We start from the raw sequence: 19,680 nt of genomic DNA, 5'->3' as shown, positions 1-19,680 counted from the left end.
CCTGCTTTCATTCTCATTCTGTGATTCCAGCACAGACTCTTTTCCCTGGGCAATTGATTTATACAAGTGCTTGCTGCTGCTGCTGCTGCTGCTGCTAAGTTGCTTCAGTAGTGTCCGACTCTGTGCAACCCCGGAGATGGCAAGCCCACCAGGCTTCCCCGTCCCTGGGATTCTCCAGGCAAGAACACTGGAGTGGGTTGCCATTTCTTTCTCCAATGCATGAAAGTGAAAAGTGAAAGTGAAGTCGCTCAGTCGTGTCTTGACTCCTAGAGACCCCATGGACTGCAGCCTACCAGGCTCCTCTGTCCATGGGATTTGCCAGGCAAGAGTACTGGAGTGGGCTGCCATGGCCTTCTCTGATACGAGTGCCTACTGCCATTTTAATTGCTTTAGTTTCAAAACACTGTCATCCTGGTGAGCTTTTCCCCCATGTAATCCTCTTAACCTGTTGTCTAGAGTCTTTAACCAGGGGTGCTCCCTTCCTCCTTCACCAGGGCCAGCTTCACGTGCATGTGATCTGCACAGTCATGCAAGGCCCTCGCACTCAGAAGGTCTTACTTTGGTTTAATGTTCTTCTGCCACTGCCTTGAAATTCCTAGTTTTGTCTCTGAACTTGCGTAAGTCAAGGTATGGTGAGACAAAGGTGTGTACACGTGAGCAGGGGAAACACGTGCAGTGTGTCAGTCCCCTCTTCTTACCACCTCTTTCACTTACAGCCTTTGTGATTCCCATGAGAACAGAATTTCAGTGGGCCTACATACATGAAGAGAGGCAGAGTTTAAGGCAAGCTTGTCATGTCTAAAGCTGAGAAAGTGAGGACACGAGGCCCCAGAGGTCGTGCTTTCTATCTGAACCGGATTTCATTCAAATACAAAGAGGTGGTGATGGTGTTCTAAGAAGCATGTGTGACCGTGGAACCCATACCTTTCCCTTCCTACTCATGTTCCGTTCCTGTAGTAGCCAACCACTCACACTGAAACGAGGACACGGAAGGAAAGGAAAACCGAGGGCAGCTCCTAGTTTCTCTTTCAGTCCTTCCTCTCTCCCTGGTAAGTTGAGAGAGACTATACGTATCAAAAAGTGAAATAATGGTTGAGCTAGTTTTGTGTGTTGTTTCCACTGTTTTGGTAAGAATGAGACATATATACCTACAACAGGTATGAAATAATTGTGTGATTTTGCTGACTCTGAATATGAATTAAATGCTCTTATAGTGGCATTTAAAATTGGAATAGCCCAAAAGTAGACAGATGAATGATACAATTGTAATAATTTAACACTTTAATTTTTCCTGGAATAGCATCGAATATCAAACAAAAAAAGTCTGTAACAAGTTGTGAGAAGAAAGGGAAAACGTTTTAGTGCTTTCCATGGTACTGTCTACTGGCTTTTGGAGAAAAGGCCCCACATCCCAGTTCTGCACTGGGCTCTGTATAGGTAGCCAGCCCTGCTCTTAACTGCTCTGCTCCTCCTGAGACAGCCCTCAAACCTCTCCGCAGTGGAACCCGCTTCTGCCCACAAGCCCTCTGGGGACTCCAGCTGACTGTCGCTGGTGTCAAGGGCAGCGTGGCTTTGGTGGCTCCTCTGCTGCCTCATTTGTGAAATCCAGAACTGGGCCAGGACTGATGCAGAAATAATTCAGGGGCTCCGAAAGCACTAGAGGAAGCAAACTCGCCACAGTGGCAAACAACACAACTTCTCAGTCCCCTTCTAGCCTTGACTTCGGGAAGCAGCCAAATGCTGGGCTCTCTCCTCTGGCACTGGCTGGTTCTCCCTCTGATGAGTTCTGGAAGAAAAGTACTTGTGGAAGACTAAACCTCAGCTATTATCCTTGACACCTGGGTTCCTCTCTACCCTCTTCTGCCACTGCATGAACTGCTGAGCAGTTGTGAGTAGGCAGAGCAGGTGGAAACTCCTGTCAACAGCAACTGATTTCATCAAAACTCTTCATGAAGAGTCCTGGCAAAGCAATGCTTGGGAGGTCTTGTTTTCATGGTACAGTAGAATCACTTCTTAAAAAAAAAACAATGAGAAAGATAATTTTGGCAAATGTGCAAATATCACGTCAAAACACTGGAAACAAGAAACTTTATAGAAAACTGATGATGAAAAACTTTATAGAAAATTAAAAATGAGCAAAGCAAGATTTGCTTGTGGGGAAGGATATAAAAAACATAAAAATGTATCTTCAGGATTTTACATGGAACATTATAACCCATCAAATTGTGAGAGTGTTCAATATTCTCTAACAAAATTGAACTGATCTGAGTAAAGGTAATGCAAAAATATTCTAATGTAGTGCTACCTACCCAACAGAACTGTCTGCAATGATAGAAATGTTTTATCGTCTCTGTGGTGTCTAATATAGAATCCATTAGCCACGCAAATATTCCAATGTGGCTAATAAAACTGAGGAATTGAATTTTTAATATGGTTTAAATTTAGCTGCTTTAAAAGTGGCTACCAATTAAACAGCATAGTTAAACCAGTGGTTTCTTTGGGGAACCTCTACAATTACTGCTGAGGGGTTGGGGGTTGGGGTAGAAAGAGAAGAAAGCTCTTAACAGATCTACTTAGTCACTTACATAAAACCTTACATTCCTCAGATCTCCTAGGAGCAGCAGATGGCGCAACCTGCTGTAATGGGTATGTGGAAGGATTCTTGGGGAGACCTGAATATGACCTTCCAACTCCTGGCTCAGGCCAATGGGAGTAAAAGGCCTAGAGCTCTGTCATTCAGATGGGGAGAGGAATCGCTTCTCAGCCTTTTGCTGAGATCAAGTGCAGACGGAGAGAGGACTGTGGTTCCACACACAGACTCTGAGGTTGGGTCATGCCCAGGGCATCTGTGCACGACACCACCACTGTGGGGCAGGCGAGGAGGCGGAGGGGGCTGCTCATTTCCGGACAGGGTTTCCAGACCCAGAGGAGGATTTAGAGGTGGAAGCAGGACCTGAGGGCCCTTTCTGGCCGCCTGCAGGCTGACCAGGCCCTTTCTTTTTGGGGATTATGGTCTTGTTCTTGCTCTTGAACACTTTGCTAGGATCCAGCTTGTTCACAAAGGAGTCGGTCTCTTCAGTGAGGAGGTTTGTGTTGTAGGTGATGGGTTTATACATGTTGAACCATTGCTGTAAGGCAGAGTTGGGAGAGATGGTCACAATTCAAAAGAGACAGGTATGTGCTCATGTTCTTTAGTGGTGTTAGGGGTAGAGAGCTGGGGAGATGAGGCAGAGAGTAAAAGTTTTCATGAAAACTGCCTCTAAAATCTATCAGCACTTCCTTTGGGTAAAAAGGAAGACACACATTGCTTTATGGGGTCTTTTAACCTTTAAATAGAGCAGGATGAGGATGAAGAATCTGAGTAACTGTGCTTCCTTCTAATGTAGTGAGCCCTGAGCCTGGGATGCTAGGTCCCCAAGGCACAGGGCATAGTGTCCCAACTGTTCTGCCCTCACACCAGCCTCTGCCCCTCGGGTGGACTGGGTAGCATCCTTCCCATGGGGAAAGAGTAGACCAAGACCAGAGCCAGCTCCGCTGAGGGGAGCCGCCTGCTTTCTTCCCTGCAGGCTTTCCGGGCAGCTGAAGGCAAAGGGCATCGACACTTATTTGTGTTCATTGATAATAACCACCCACTGTGTTGCCTGGATGATGTCATCATCAAGTGCCGTTTGAGCAAGCGAGGTCCCCTTGACGAATACATACAAGGAACTGAGCCTCTCATTTTTCGCCGCCCGGTCAAAAGTTCTCTACACACCTGGTGTTCTCAAAGAAGGCAGCCTATCAGCATTATCTGACATTTGTATGTTTAAAATGGTACCTAGATCTATAGTATAAATGAGGCACATCCATATTTTGAAATACTGCATATCAGTGAAAGAGACAGCTCTTTATATATGGACAGGGAAAGAGCTCCAGTGTGCCATTAAGTGAAAAGAAGGTGCAGAACAATGTAAACAGTGTATCCCACTTGTGACTTAGAGAAAAAGAACCCCAAACTGTATGCGTGTGTGGTTTCTATCCAACAACATAGCTCAGTGAGGGCACAAGAGAAACCAACAGCGGCTGCTGGTGGGGAAGTGGGTGGATGAGGAGCCAGAGAATAAGAGACTGATTGTTCTCTGTTCTTGTGTGTGCATGTACTGTGAATCCAAAACCAGCCATCAAACCTAAGCCCTGCCCCCGCCCCAATTCATTAGAAATTAAAACTCCCCAGATGAGTCTGAGGACTAGCCAAGGCTGGGAACCACTTAACTAGATTAGTATAAAGTGCTGTTGTCCACCTGAATAGGAAGCAACTACTTTGCTTATTGAAAATGCAGGTTCCTGGGCTCCACCCAGATCTGCAGAATCAGATGAGGAAGTTGGGACTCTGCAATTTAGGCATTTCCTCAGAAGATTCTAATACGTTTTGCAGTTTGAGATGACAGGGAGTCCTCCCTTACCTTGGCCTGGGGGCTAATGCCATAGCTGGTGAAGGCGTACTGCCACTGGGGCAGGCCCAGGTGAGTGATGAGCAGGCGGTAATAGGCAGTAAAGGTGTCTGTGAGAAAATGCCAGTATAACGCTCTGTCCAGGAACCAGACCTCAGTGTCCTGTGCTAATCCTGAAACAGTAGACAGAAGACATAAAGGAAGGGATGGCTTAACACTGTTTTCCTTTTATCTATAAAGTCAACATCTACTCATGGTTAAAACAAATGTCAACAGTAGAAGGAATGTAAAAGTTCCCAGTTTTCCCTTCCAACCTCCCAGCTCCATTCTCCAGTGGCTTCTTGGGTATTCTTTTACGAGCTCTTGATCAGTCAGCCAACTGACCTATCGCTGGGCCCTGGCCATCCGTGCACTCAGGCTGCCTAAGCAGCGCTGCTTTCCTGTGTGGACACGATGCTTCCCCGCCCCCAGCAGCTACAGGCTGTGGGCTCAGCCTTCCTGATGGAGAGACACTCCGAGCGGCCCTGGCTTTCTCAGGAGGTCCGGCAGGAATTAGCAGAAACCACCCCTCTCCTGGGACTCCTGCCTGTGCAGTGCTGTGCTGGCTGAGCGGAAGCACTACTGTACCAGCTCCTGCCTCTCGCTTGCTCCTGACCATCCATCCTTACCACTGTGGAGGTCTCTCCTAGCTCATTTCCTCATCTCATCTCCTCTCTACTGGCTGTGACATCTCCCTAAACAGCATCCATCCTCCAGTAACTCCCTCTTCTAGTTCTACTCGTGGTCACACTTTCACTTGAATCCTGCCGTATTTGTGCTAAATGACCTTGACACCCCCGTACTTCCATAGAATGTCCAAACTCCTTCACCTGGCTTTCAAAACTTGGCATGAAGGGCTTCTGGCATCATCTCCCCTCATCCACAAGATGAACTAAGTGGCCAGTGAACTAAAATTACCTGTCATTCTCCCCAAATCAGTTGCACTGTCCCATGGCATGGCTTTTACCCATCTCTTTGCATGGATGCCCCCTTTTGCCCACCCCCATCACCCTTATATCATTCTGACCCCTATTTCGGGATGCAGCTCAAAGGCTGCTTCACAAAGACCCCTCCAGCAGGAGGCGGTCTCCCCTTCCCCTGGAGGTGAATCCTGGTGTGTCTTCTCACGCCCCAGGCAGAGAGGTACCTGAAGAGGGCTGGACCTTGTCCACCTCTGGGACTGAGCTGCTGTCCAGTGGTGGCCACTGCACAGGAGGCCAGAGCCTTTTCCTCTTAGACTGAGGTCTAGGAATTCAGGGTTTTATTAGTTAGACACCCTTCACAAGGAGTATGAGACAATGCTTTTCCTGGATGCTTTTCTAACACGTGAACCAGCTAGAGGAGTTATAAACAGAGTAACTATTTCTTTCACTTTTTATTCACTTATTATCCTAATCTTATTACTCTGCAGTAACTAACAAATGACAGTACCTTAAAAAGACTCCGGTAACGGGCCTGGAGAGGGGGTGGCTCAGGGAGGCCCTAAGGGGCTTTCTCTTGGCATCTACCCGAGTCCCTGCAGCGTCTCAGGGGGTCAGGGAGGAGCGTGTCTTCTGTGTGATGGCTGGAGGGCAAGGTCAGCCAAGGCCATTCCCAAGCTACAGAACTGCGCCTGCCATGATCCTTACCTGGTTTCCCTCTTTTGTAGACGAGGCAGACCTTCCCATTCCCGTTGCAAGGATCCAACTCAAATATCACGCTGCGAGAATCAAAGTGAGGCTTCTCTGGCTGGTTCTCACTGGCTGCAAATCCAGAAGTTAATGGTAATGTTTAAACACACTCAGCTCAAACATACTTACTCATCCAGCTTTGCTAGGATGAAAAAAACAGAGGGGAAAAAAAGCCTTATCTCAAACATATTCTTAACCATCATTTTCGAACGTGGACCAAATGTGTTGTCCGCTCTAAACGCCCTGGGTCTTGTCCTCGGTCTGAGTCTTCTGTCAGGGCTCTGCTGTTACGATAGACAGTGTCACGGAGTCCAGGGGAAGGTGGCGTGAGGACACCAAAGCGAACTTCCCGGGACACGTGAAGTCAGCGCAATCACAACAGTTTCTTCTTCCCCAGATAACTGCTTTCCCCTCGTCTATAGCACTTTATGATCTTTTGATTAGAATCCTGTTTCTTATGTCTAAAGGGTATACTTGCGATTATGACCCTATTAAAGTATTTTGTGTCTGTGCCTTTTGTCAATTATCGACTATACAACATTTGGCAAATTATGCAATGTCTGAGTTCCTTAGATTACTTAGTTTTAAGCAGTGATAATTCGGACATGACTGAGTGACTGAACTGAACTGAACTGAATGTGTACCTAATAGAGTTTTTGTGAAGACTGTCAGAAATTTTATATAAAGCCCATACTCAATAAATATTAGTTACTGTCATTAATTAATAACAGATTTAGTTAAGGACATGAGTCCTAGGGTGGCTCAGAAGGTAAAGAATCTGCCTGCAATGCTGGAGACCCAGGTTCAGTTCCTAGGTTGGGAAGATCCCCTGGAGGAGGAAATGGCAACCCACTCCAGCACTCTTGCCTGGAGAATCCCGTGGACAGAGGACCTTGCTGGGCTACAGGCCATGGGGTTGGAAGGAGCTGGACATGACTGAGTGACCAAGCACACATAAGCATAATTGTGTGTGGGTGTGCACTCAGTTGTGTCTGACTCTCTGTGATGCTGTGGACTATAGCCCCCCAAGGTCCTCTGTCCATGGGATTCTCCAGACAAGAGTACTGGAGTGGGTTGCCATTTCCTCCTCCAGGGGATCTTCCCAACCCGGAGATCAAATCCTTGTCTTATGCATTGGCAGGCAGATTCTTTACCACTGAGCCACCAGGGAAGCCCATATTATAATTACAACATTATAATTAACGCTAAGTCTGGCTTTGTTAGAAATACAAACCTAGAAACCAAATATCATGGTGTAACAGAAAACAGATAAATTCTTAGAAATGCAAGCATCAGAAGCCTCTCCTGCTTCTTTCACTACAGCAGTTATGCAATAAAGATTAGTATTAGTGACTGGGTGGAGAAGGTTTACAAACCTAGGAGAGATTGGATAAAACAGTATATAAGAATAATATTTTTGATTTATCCATATACCTAGGTATATGTGTGCACAGTCGCTCAGTCGTAGCCGACTGTTTGCAACCCCATGGACTGTAGCCTGCCAGGCTCCTCTGTCTATGGAATTTTCCAGACAAGAATACTGGATTGGGTTGCCATTTCCTTCTCCAACCTATGTATGTAATTTTATATAAGTGCATTAGTATTTACATTTTTAACTAAAAAGTTTTTCTTTTTAAAACATGGCTTTCCTCATTTCATATGGTCCTAGACACACATATAGATATACATCTAAATTTTTTCAAGATTGTTTATTATATAAAAATTGGATACCATACAGGTTACCTAAATCTTACCTTCTATATAACAGTACCATGTGGAGAGCCCTCTAAGGTTTGTAATTCTAATGTGTTAATGGCTGCCTGCCTGACTGTGGAAGTGGGTGCCCCCTAATTTACCCTGCCAGCCCTCTACTGATAGGCATTCACCCAACATTATTCCGATGCAAATGCTACAGTAATCATCTCCCTACACATCCTTTTGATCAAGTTCTTTTGTTATGTGGACAGATACTCACACAGTAGAATGGACATTGCTAGACTGCTTTTTGAAAAGGCCTTTGCTTTTGAAAGAATTTAGAATGTCTGAAAGGGGTTCAGCATTCTAGGTTGACACTTTTTTCCTCTGAATATTTTATCTTGTTTCAATCAACTGAATTTGCTTAAAGAACACTTTCTATTTTTTTATGTATGTTTTTTCCTCTGGTCTAGTATGAGTATTCTCTTAACTTTTTTAAATTGGTATATAGTTGATTTATAATGTTAGTTTCAGGTGTACAGCAAAGTGAATCAGTTATATATTATCCTCTTTTTCAGATTCTTTCACCATATATGTCATTACAGAATACTGATCAGTTTCCTGTGCTGTGCAAGAGGCCCTTATTAGTTATCTGTTTTATATATAGTAGTGTGTGTCAATCCCAATCTCCCAATTTATCCCTTCCACTCCCCAGTATTTTATCTTGACTGAATTATTTCCAATGAGAAATATGCCATTATCCTTATCTTTTTTCCTTTGTATGGAACTGTCTCTTCCCCTTAACAGCTTTTAAGATTTTCTCTTCATCCCTGAATTTGAGCAATTTGATTATGTTTCTTAATATTATTTGGATGCTAATCATATTTCATAGTTTCTTAATATGTTTCTTAATATTACTTCTTCATGTTTCTTATTCCTGGCTTGTTGAGCTTCTTAGATATGGTTTAAGTCTCCATGAAATTGGTATAGTTTTGAGCCGCCATTTCTTGAAATATTATTTGCTGGCCCAATTACAGGGACTCTGTTCAGGGACTCCAGTTAGACATATGTTACACCACTTGCTGTCCCTCAGTTCACTGATGTTCTTTTCATGAAAAGAGTCTTTTAATTTTTCTGTGTTATTTTGGATTGTCTACTGTTAAGTCTAAGTCCTCCAGCCTTTTCTTTAGCAATGTCTAAGTTATTGTTAGTCCCATCCAGTGTATTTGTCATCTCAGACACTAGTTTCATCTCTAAAAGGTAAGTCTGGATTTGTTTTTTCCTAATTTCTATGTCTGTACAAGTTTTTGAACATATTGAATGTAGTAATGACTGTTTTAAAGTCTGTATCTGCTAATTCTAAACGGTATCTCAAATCTGGATTGGTTTCAACTAATCAATTTTTCTCCTCCTTACAGTTATTTTTTTCCTTCTTTTTTGCATGCCTGCTAATCTTTGATTGGATGCCAGAAATTGTTACTTTTCCATTTTGAGTGCTTTATATTTTTATATTTCTACAAATATCATTGAGCTTTGTTCTGTGATAGTTAGTGAAAACAGATACTTTGGGGTTGTAGTATTCGTCAGGCAGAACCCAAGACAGTATTTAACCTAGGGCAATTTTCCCCCCATTCCTGAGGCAGGACCCTTCTGAGTACTCTAGCTGTGTAAGCTGTGAGGCGTTTCAGCCTGGCTGTAGAAACAGGCATTAGGCCTGGTCCTGTGTGAGCACCAGGCGCTGTTCCCGCTCATCACCGGGAGGTCTTGTCCCTGGGCCTCGGGCAGGATCTTCACATGCAGCTGCTCCTCAGTTCTCTGCTGAGCACTGGAGGAGGATCCTCGGCAGTTCTCCATGCAGCTTGTTCCTCCGTGTTACTCAGTCCTGTGAGCTGTCTTCATCCAACTGGGCTCATAGTTCTTAGTTAACAGGTATAACAGGTTCTGCTTGGGTTTCCCTCCCTGTGCTGTCGACTGGAAACTTTCAGATAATAAGCTAGGGGTCACCTCATTTGTTTCCCATTTTTCAGAACTCATCATCCTTCCCGGCATGATGCTATCTTGAAATCCATTGTTTTACTTTTTCTTTACATTTGTTTTTGTTTTTTGTTCCAGGTGGGAAGATTGGTTTCTGCTATTTCATCTTGGATGAAATAAAAAATTTAGACTCCAGGCTCCTACCAAGTTTTAGCAGCCCTAACTGATGCTATCTGGGGTTTACCCTCAGGCAAAAAGTTACAAAAATAGGAAAATCATTCAGTGTGATTCCCTTCTGCCATTTGTAGATGCCACTCCAGTTTCTGCTTATATCTGGATACTCTCTAGTCATTTTAAGTAATTATCTTAAAAATTTCCTCAGAGTTTAGAGTATTATTTGCACAAGTTCTGATCTGTTTGAAAGATAGTGTGCCTTATGACCAGAATCATAAGGTCAAACCTACAATGTCCCTGCTCAGTTCAGGTCAGTTCAGTCACTCAGTCGTGTCCAACTCTTTGCGACCCCATGAATCGCAGCACGCCAGGCCTCCCTGTCCATCACCAACTCCCAGAGTTCACTCAGACTCACTTCCATCGAGTCAGTGATGCCATCCAGCCATCTCATCCTGGGTCGTCCCCTTCTCCTCCTGCCCTCAATCCCTCCCGGCATCAGAGTCTTTTCCAATGAGTCAGCTCTTCGCATGAGGTGGCCCAAGTACTGGAGTTTCAGCTTTAGCATCATTCCTGCCAAAGGACACCCAGGGCTGATCTCCCTGTTACTAGTTCTTTGTTGAATTTTTAGTTTTGTTTTATCTTCATTTGCACATTAGCACATTGTCTTATAGCGTGTGCCTAATAATTCCATCCTCGGGGGCACCAGTGGATCTCCTCCTGTTACCTGATTTGTGCTAGTTCTTGTTCATGGTGTTTTGTGTTTATTTATGTGCCTGGTTCACATTCAGGAGGATTATTTTTGAAAAATTATTTATAAAAACAATGGGGTCTAAGATAATGTTTTCTTCTTTCAGGGAAGAAGTTTACCTTTATATAAGTTTTATATTGATATATAATTCATCTATCATACCATTTACTCAAAAGTGTACAATTCGATGTGTTTTAGTGTATGTACAGAGCTGTGCAACTATTAACACAGTCAATTTCAGAACATTTCTCTAGAGTGAATGTCTGTCTGTGAGTGAATGCCAGGCCCCCTAGGATATTAATACTGGAATCAAATTAGTCCAGTTTGGGGATCTAACATTTTCTGGGATGCACGGGTGACTTACACTTTTCAGTCCATGTGAAAAGTGGTTATTTCTGGTTCATTTTGTCTCCTAAGGTACAGCTCCTCACCGTGCTAACTGAAAGGGTAGGGTAGCTTTTATGGGTACTCTAGTTTGTTGATCCTACAACTCCATTTTATTCTCCTAGTCTCACATATGGGTCCAGTTCTCAGCCTTTTGTAGCCTCATTGCTTCTTTTGAAAAGGATAGTGTATCCTAAGCAAGAGCAACCCCAAACATTGAGCCTCTTCCCTGGATTTCTGTCTTCTTCTGGGCGTTAATCTAGTGCTACCTCATCATCTTCTTAGCTCTTTGATGATTTTTTTATGTTGCCTGACTTTTCAGTTGTCTTCAGCAAGAAGGCTGCTCTGAATTACCTATCTGCCTTTACCAGGAGGTCTCGTCATCAGTTTACATATGCTCCTGAAAATAATACATAGGTGAGCTTTGCTTTTTATATCAATCTGATAGTCTCTGCTTTTTAAAAGGGAAATTAAATTCCAGCACACTTAATATAATGATCAATCTGTTTTATTTTATTCCTCTTAATGTTTTGTTGCCTGTTTTATAATGTTTCTTTTCCCCTTTTCTTACTTTTACTCATATGATTCAACACTACCTTTATTAGGTTAGAGATTCTAAAGTAATCTTTTATTCCTTTAGTGGTTATCTTCCTTTTTGTTATGCCTGCATGACTGGATTCATACAATTCTACCCTTATTTGAAAATAATAGGCCATTGTTTTTCTAACCAAGTGTGGTAAGCAGAATTCTACTATGGCCCCCAAGAGTCTACTCATTGGTATAGACACCATGTATAACCTCCTCCCCTGAGAGCAGTCAGGATCTGTAACAATCAAGTAATCATTCTCTTGATTAGGTGACATTATGAGACTACTGTAGGAGTACCTGGTTGAGAAGCAAGCTACCATGTTGTGAATCATGTGGCTAGAATCTAAGGGCAGTCTAGATGAGCTGAGAGTGACCCCTGGCCAACAACCAACTAGAAAACAAGGACCAAGTCCCACAAATGCAAGGAACTGCATAAGGTCAACCACCAGTGAGCTTGGAAGAGGCCCCTATCCTCAGATGGCTTCACAGCACCAGCTGACACCTTGATTTTAGCCTGTTAAGACTCTAAGCAGAGGACTCTGCTAATCTGTAGCTGAATTTTTAACTCATGAAAACTGTTAGATAGGAAATGTGTGGTGTTTCAAGTCAGTAAATTTGTGGTAATCTGTTATACAGGAAAAGAGAGCCAAGACACTAAAGACACTCTATTTCTCCCAAAGTATACTATTTTTTTCCTCCAGTAGGATGAGACCTTCCACTTTCTACTTCCTTTCCTCTTTGTCTTATACTTTCTACTGTAAAGACTTTCTGGAACATTCTTTGTATTAATGCTAGGGCTACTGTAACAAAGTCCCTACCACATACTGAAAGGCTGGAACAGCAGAAATTTGTTGTCCCACACCTCTGGAGGCTACAGATCCAAGGCCAAGGTTGGTTTCTTTTGAGGGCTGTGGAGAAGAATCTGTTCTGTGTCTCTCCCCTAGTTCCTGGTAGCTTGCTTGCAACTTTTGTTTTTGTGTTTATGCTTTCCTTGGTATGTAAAAGCAGCACTCTGTCTTCACCTTTACATGACTTTCTTATGTACCTTTATCTCCCAATTTCCCCTTTTAAAATGTTGCCAGTCATACTGGATTAGGGCTCCACCTGACTCCAGTGTGCTTCCCTGGGGGCTCAGAGGGTAAAGCATCTGCCTACAGTGTGGGAAACCTGGATTCGATCCCGGGGTCAGTAAGATCCCCTGGAGAAGGAAATGGCAACCCACTCCAGTACTCTTGCCTGGAAAATCCCATGGACTGAGAAGCCTGGTAGGGTACAGCCCATGGGGTCACAAAGAGTCAGACATGACTGAGCGACTTCACTTTCACTTTTGACTCCAGTATGACCTTACCCGAACTACTTAAATGTATTAATATAATGACCCTATTTCCAAATAAGGGCACAGTCTGAGTAGTGAGGTTAGGACTTTAACATATGAATATTTGACACAATTTAGCCCATAACACTCTTATATCTTGCCTTTGTCCTATTTTTTAAGTTTAGCTGAGACAGTACATTTAAACATATTCCAGGCACTACATTTCCTCTTTTCCAAGAGTTCTTATGTAAAAGTTGTATACATTTTTGAATTTTGTTTTTGTTCAGTTGCTCAGTTGTGTCCAACTCTTTGTGACCCCATGGACTTCCCTGTCCTTCACCATTTCCCAGAGCTTGCTCAAACTCGTGTCCATTGAGTCGGTGATGCCATCCAACCATCTCATCCTCTGTTGTCCACTTCTCCTCCGGACTTCAATCTTTCCCAACATCAGGTTCTTTTCTATGAGGCAGCTCTCTGCATCAGGTGGCCAAAGTATTGGAGTTCAGCTTCGGCATCAGTCCTTCCAATGAATATTTGGGGTTAATTTCCTTCAGGACTGACTGGTTTGATCTCCGTGCAGTCCAAGTCTCGAGAGTCTTCTCCAAAACCACAGTTCAAAAGCATCAGTTCTTCAGTGCTCAGCCTTCTTTATAGTCCAACTCTCACATCCATAGATGACTACTGGAAAAACCATAGCTTTGACTAGATGGACCTTTGTCAACAATGTCTCTGCTTTTTAATATACTGTCTAGGTTTGTCATAGCTTTTCTTCCAAGGAGCAAGTTATCTTTTAATTTCTTGGCTGCAGTTACCATCTTCAGTGATTTTGGAGCCCAAGAAAATAAAGTCTGTCACTATTTCCATTGTTTCCCATCTATTTGCCATGAAGTGATGGGACCAGATGCCATGATCTTAGTTTTTTGAATGTTGAATTTTAAACCAGCTTTTTCACTCTCTGCTTTCACCTTCATCAAGAGGCTCTTTAGTTCCTCTTTGCTTTCTGCTGTAAGCGTGTTGTCATCTCCATATCTGAGGTTATTGATATTTCTCCCAGCAATCTTGATTCCAGCTTGTGCTTCATTCAGCCTAGCATTTCATATGATGCACTCTGCATATAAGTTAAATAAGCAGGGTGACATTATACAGCCTCGATGTACTCCTTTCCCAATTTGGAACCAGTCTGTTGTTCCATGTCTGGTTCTAACGTTGCTTCCTTGACCTGCATACAGGTTTCTTGGGAGGGAGGTAAGGTGGTCTGCTGGTTAAGGTTATGTTCCTGAACAGTAAGATTTAATTTAGTCTTCTTTTTTAAATCTCGACTTACATATTTCTTTATTCAGGCTGTGCTGGGTTGTCATTGCTGTCTCCAGCTGCAGGGCACAGACTTCTAGTTGTGGTGGCTTTTACTGTTGTGGAGCACAGGCTCCTGGGCGTGCAGTTCGGTAGCTGTGGCTTGCAGCTCTAGAGCGTGGGCTCAGTAGTTGTGGTGCACAGGCTTACCTGCCCCTTGGCCTGGGGGATCTTCCCTGTCCATGAATCAAACCAGTGTCCCCCGAATTGCAAGTCGGATTCTTAACCACCAGCCCGCCAGGGAAGCCCAGTCTCTCTCTTTCACAGGAGGTTCACTAATGTCTTGTTTCCTTTCCTCTTTATAGAGCCACATCTAGAGCTCTCCATTCCATTTGCCTTCTGGTTGGAGTATTTATGTTCCTGAAGTTTTACACAAACTTTTAATAATCTGAGAGCTGTATTTGGTCTATATATACAGGACTCTTGATTTTCACTCCTTTTCTTTCATCAACCTGTTTATACTTTTTTACTATCTTTTAGTTTTCAACTGTTGCAGGTAAGAAGACTGATGTCAGTCTGATTATTCTCTATATGTAATTTTTTATTTTTGCCTAGATGCTTATGATTTTTTTTTTCTGCATCATGTAATGTCTAGGTTTCTGTTTCCTCCCGAATTCAGTTGGAGTCCAGAAGAGCCCTTTCAATCTGCAGATTGAATAATACAAATTTTGTTATATTATTGCTTATTATTCCTTTTGCATCTATTCTTTTTCTCTTTTTTGAGCACCTAGAATTCCAGTGGAAGGTCACCTGTTGTATTTTCTGTTTCTCTTATCCTTCCACTTTTCCCCTCATTTCTCATTTTAAAATGTATTTTATCTGTGCTTTTAGATATTCTTGCACTTGCTTTTTCAGGCTATTAACTCAGGTCTCAATATTTATATTCTTATTCAACTCATATAGTCAGTTGATTAATCAAGACTGTTTGATTTTTTTCTGTAGGAATTCTTTGTGCTGTCTTAAATGTTGAAGTGTTCTTATTGTTGTTTTTATTTAGGGCCTCAGTGTCCTCTAGTGGTGTGACTTCTCTGGTTGTATATTCTTTCTTCCTGATTGTCCTCTTTCTAACTGCTAAGTCTCCTGAGAAGAGTCAGCATTTTTAAATTGAATGAAACAGAGTTGTTGAACTGTACGAAAAAGCATGAACCCAGAAGGTGCCAGAAGCCCAAGTGACTTTTAGCCCCATGAATACGTAGGACAATGTGGTCTCTACCCCTAGGCTCAAGTCCTATGCTGAGGTCCCGTGAGATCATTTCTGTCATCTAGTCTACTGCTGCCTACCAGCCTCAAGGGGAGGGTACACCCATTCCCCTTATTTAACAGCGTCTTTGCCTTTGAGGGAGTAGAGAGCCCCAATATACACACACAAAGCAAATGTAACCTTTTTCGCACCCATGAGGATTCCATACATTTCTGAGTGACAGGTTCTTCCCAGGGCCCAAAACTTTCCAGTCTCAGCCCCTGGATTCCTCCTCCTATCATCCAGCTGTTTGTCCAGTTGAAGGAGAAAGACCGTCATCAGTTCTGCCAGAACTTCGATGCACTCCAAGGCATTAGTACCAGAGATGCTATGGTTATCTATTGAATATTCATTCTCCCTTTTAGAACTCCAGTTCTATTCCAGTTCAATTTGGGGCACTACCACACAGCTAAAAATACCTCCTCAAATTCCCTTGCAGGGATGGATAACCTTCTGACTCTATTCTGGCCAATGGCTACTGGGAGGGGCTTCTGAGAAAACTACTATTTTCCTGACAAAAAGGGAAATATTCTGCCAAGAGACAGTTATTTTGCCCTTTACTCTTCCTTTTCCTGCCTGGAACACAGACTTGAAGCTTGGAGGTAGAACCGACATTCTTCAACCATGAGAATGAAAACCAAACCCCAAGGCTGGTGTGCCAGGAATCCAGAGGAGACTTTATCATCGAGTTTCTCAAGCACCTACACCAGCCTAGTTCCAGATTCTTATTATGAGAAAAATAAACTCCTCTTTAGTTTAAACATTGTAATGGGGGTCTATTATATGCAGCCAAACACAATTCTGACTGAAGAAGTCCTCACTTATACATAATTGATTATAGCTTTAGCAGCTATTTGAATTTAAGCCATTTCAATCAGGAGTGGCCAAGAGCCTGAAGGGAGAAAGGAAGCCGCACTTAGGTTGCCACGGTCCCTGAAATGTCTCAACACTGAAATGTGGAGTGAAGTTTAATCCATAACATTCATTCACTTACCAGTATTCGTTAACTGTCTACTATGCGGCAGGGACTGAAGTGGGTACTGGATACAAAACAAAGACCCCAACCCTGGCATTTTCTTGATGAAAATTTCCTTTTTTGGCACAGGCTTTTTTTTTTCTAACCTTACTCCCATGGTTCAGAGAAGCCAGGAGTGGGAAGGTTTTGGGTTTAGGGGAACAAGTTACAGTGCTACAATGTCTTTCTATTATTTTCAATATTATAAAATGGAAACAAGCATGTTGATTTGTAACTCAAAGCAGAAGCTCCCCCAGTTACCTTCTTGTATATCGTCCTCCAGGTCTGCCAGAGTTGGTGCGTTAGGAAGTGAGTACATGGAAGACTGGTTGAGTTGAGTCAGTTTTGAGATGTTGTTAATTGCCATGCTGCCCAATGGAATGGTATGTTCTATGGGAATGTTAACAAAAAGAATTACATGGAATAATAAGCTAGTTACCGTGGTCAACAAAAGAGCGTCTGCTTGACTAACTTAAGACCAGTTATTATTTGATCCCAGGGCTGAGGAACTGAATGGAAAGTGGAAAAAAGAGAATCAATGTACTACATGCTCTGAAGCACCAGACTTTTATCTTTTATGCAAAAAAAATAAACCAACAAAAAACAGCTGGGGCCTTGAGTGAAGAGTCCCCACTGCATGTGTTAGGGTGGAGCACTACAGGAAATTTTAAGAGGGGATTCTCAAAAAGAACTGGGAATTCTAGGGCTGGAGCCTGTTTGAAGATCAAAGGACTGAAAAATATTTTTGCTCCCGCCATCCAGAATGAAGGATTATACTTTCCAAAGTAACAGTTTTAATTATATAACTGACCACTTCTACCCTTCTTGTCGTAAGCTTTCACTGTGGAAACTATCTCCCCCTTGTCATTTTTTTCTAACTCAACGGAGCAAATTTTCTTGAAGGCCTTTTTGCTTGGTTCTAGTTTTCTGTGATTCAGGTGTAGAAAGATGATCTATTTTTCTTATCTGTCATCCAGAATCTTTATAATACAGGTGCTGGGCATGGGGTGGTGCACAAAGGCTTGGACATATGACTGCTGAAATACTGGAATGACTGAAGGTAATACAACAGCTGGTGTATAGCCTGGAATGTCCAAGAAGACCACTAAGGAGGTGAACATCAGAAGCTGCCTGTGCTAGATTTTTTGTTAATGATTTTGGCCATCCAGTAAAGAATGGGTATGGCAATGGGGATGAGGATAAGAAAATAGGTTGGGAGGATTAAGTTAGAAAAAGTACTAATAGTGAATAGGGACTCAGAAAACCTTCATGAAATGTTTCTTTTCTGAAGTAGGCTTCTGAAAGGGTTAGCCCGTCTCTGTGATATGGGCAAGGGAGAATCTGACAGTCACTCCAGTCTCTGTCCACTCTCTTTTGGTGACACCATGATTTCTAGGCCATCAGAGGTAATGATTCTTAGTTCATGTTAAATGCTTAGGAGTAAGTTATAAAATGTGCCTCTGGTCAGCTGAAAGAGAAACAGGAAGGTTTGGAGAGGCAGTGGAGGGAAGGGTCAGTTCTGTAGATCTGCAGGGCGGCAGAAACTACTCATCTCAGTGGCAGCAAGGAGAGTGCAGGGTGATTCCCAAGGACCAAAGCAGATCTGGGGATGTGGCCGGAGTCTGGAGATTATAAAGTCCTCTTAAGGACAGGGAAGTCCGTGTCAGGAATGAGCTGTACCCCAGTGGCTAGATCAGGATTTCCCAGCCTGTGAAATGTTACTGGTGCTTTCACCTGAATATGCAGCATTGACCTTCATGCCTGCATCATGCCTGAATCTCTTACATGCACCAAGCTGTCAGTTCCCACATCCACAACAGAAGTGTTATCCTGGATGTATTTAATACCAGGATGGTAACCTGTGAACTGAGGCGGCTGATAACAGGCTGTGGAGACGTGAGGGAGAGAGAGGTCAGGGCCCTGAGATCTCCAGCCTGCTGGGAATGAAGGGAGGAGCCCCTCTTATGACTACCAGAGACTGCCATTGCAGCTCACCCTGAGGAGACTGCTCCAACGCGGACTCCTCTGAGTTATTAAGTTCAAGGTAGCTCAGGATTTTTGTGTATGCTTAATTTTCCCCAACATCTCATGCCAATAGGAAGCCTCTAACTTGAGCTTCCGGTTAGGTACTGGGCAGACTCTGGTACAGGGGCCACAGAGGCGGGGGTTGAAGCAATGATGGCACAGGTTACCGCTGGAAGATGATCACAGCGTCTGGATACTGCACTTGAGGAGAACCCCATACACTGTCCATATTCAGACTCCTGAGTTGTAAAGGCCCTGAGAATTGTTTCCTCTAAGCTCTCAGCCAGGGAAGTACTCCTCTACAACAAGAAGGCTGACTCACCATCCAGCTTCACATTCCACGTCATGTGGAAGCCGTTGGTCATCAGGTAAAAGTTCTTCAGATCCTCAGGCAGCACACAGTTATTCTTCTAGAACCACAGAGCAGCTGAGTGTTAGGTCAAGGTTGAAGGAGGGTGTAGAGTTATGCCTCAAACCATGTGGGAACTGTATTTCAGATCCCTAAAACTGAGTAATTACCTCTAAAATGCTACTGGAGAGTTCTAGGTTGAGATGGCCACAAAGCAGGCTCCTCAACTCATCTCATGTCACTGACACACTGAAACTGCAGCTATATATTGAACAATAATTCCCTCTGAAAGAAACCCAGAAACTGACTCCTGTTACCAAATTGAAAGTCTGTGTGCCCAACGCACAGTGAGGCCCATCAATACTAAAACATTAGAGAAAGATTTATTACAGATTCATTAAGGAGATGGGTGGCTCATGGCCTAAGAATCCCAAAGTTACTAAAAGCTTTCAGCAAGCCCCTTTAAAAGCAAAAGGTGAGGGATGGGCGTGGTGAGTTGTTGCAGACTTCTTGGTGTCCGATCCTTGGTTCCTGAGGTGAGGGCATGATCAGGTAATGATGTCCCTGTAAATCTCTACCAGATGAATGTTATTCTCTGTCCTGACCAGAAAGGGCAAAGTTGCAAGGCACAGGTTTCACCCTCCAAGGTCCCAGTCCTGGCTAAGCAGAGGCAGATATCAGCTG

At 43.3% G+C, this 19,680-nt stretch overlaps 1 protein-coding gene across 5 annotated transcripts in view; it reads right to left on the bottom strand.

The window, feature by feature from the left end:
• Window positions 1-1,305: 1,305 nt before the first annotated feature.
• Window positions 1,306-19,680, bottom strand: part of TPGS2 (tubulin polyglutamylase complex subunit 2) — a 64,159-nt gene continuing 45,784 nt past the window's right edge. Inside the window, exons 3-7 of one of the 5 annotated variants that reach the window (XM_068993606.1) lie at window positions 18,970-19,057; window positions 16,859-17,012; window positions 6,098-6,207; window positions 4,443-4,603; window positions 1,306-3,128 (exon numbers count right to left, since the gene is read on the bottom strand). In XM_068993606.1, coding sequence (XP_068849707.1) covers window positions 2,898-3,128; window positions 4,443-4,603; window positions 6,098-6,207; window positions 16,859-17,012; window positions 18,970-19,057 — 744 coding nt within the window. In that variant the 3' untranslated portion in view covers window positions 1,306-2,897. Of the gene's footprint in view, window positions 3,129-4,442; window positions 4,604-6,097; window positions 6,212-14,953; window positions 15,013-16,858; window positions 17,013-18,969; window positions 19,058-19,680 lie in introns of those variants that run through there. The other 4 variants (XM_068993607.1, XM_068993608.1, XM_068993609.1 and 1 more) reach the window with 4 other exon arrangements.

The sequence above is a fragment of the Capricornis sumatraensis genome, chromosome 21 (assembly GCF_032405125.1).
Source record: "Capricornis sumatraensis isolate serow.1 chromosome 21, serow.2, whole genome shotgun sequence".
NCBI classification, from domain to species: domain Eukaryota; kingdom Metazoa; phylum Chordata; class Mammalia; order Artiodactyla; family Bovidae; genus Capricornis; species Capricornis sumatraensis.
The sequence above is the reverse complement of the archived record's forward strand: the minus strand, read 5'-3'. Positions and strand labels throughout refer to the sequence as shown.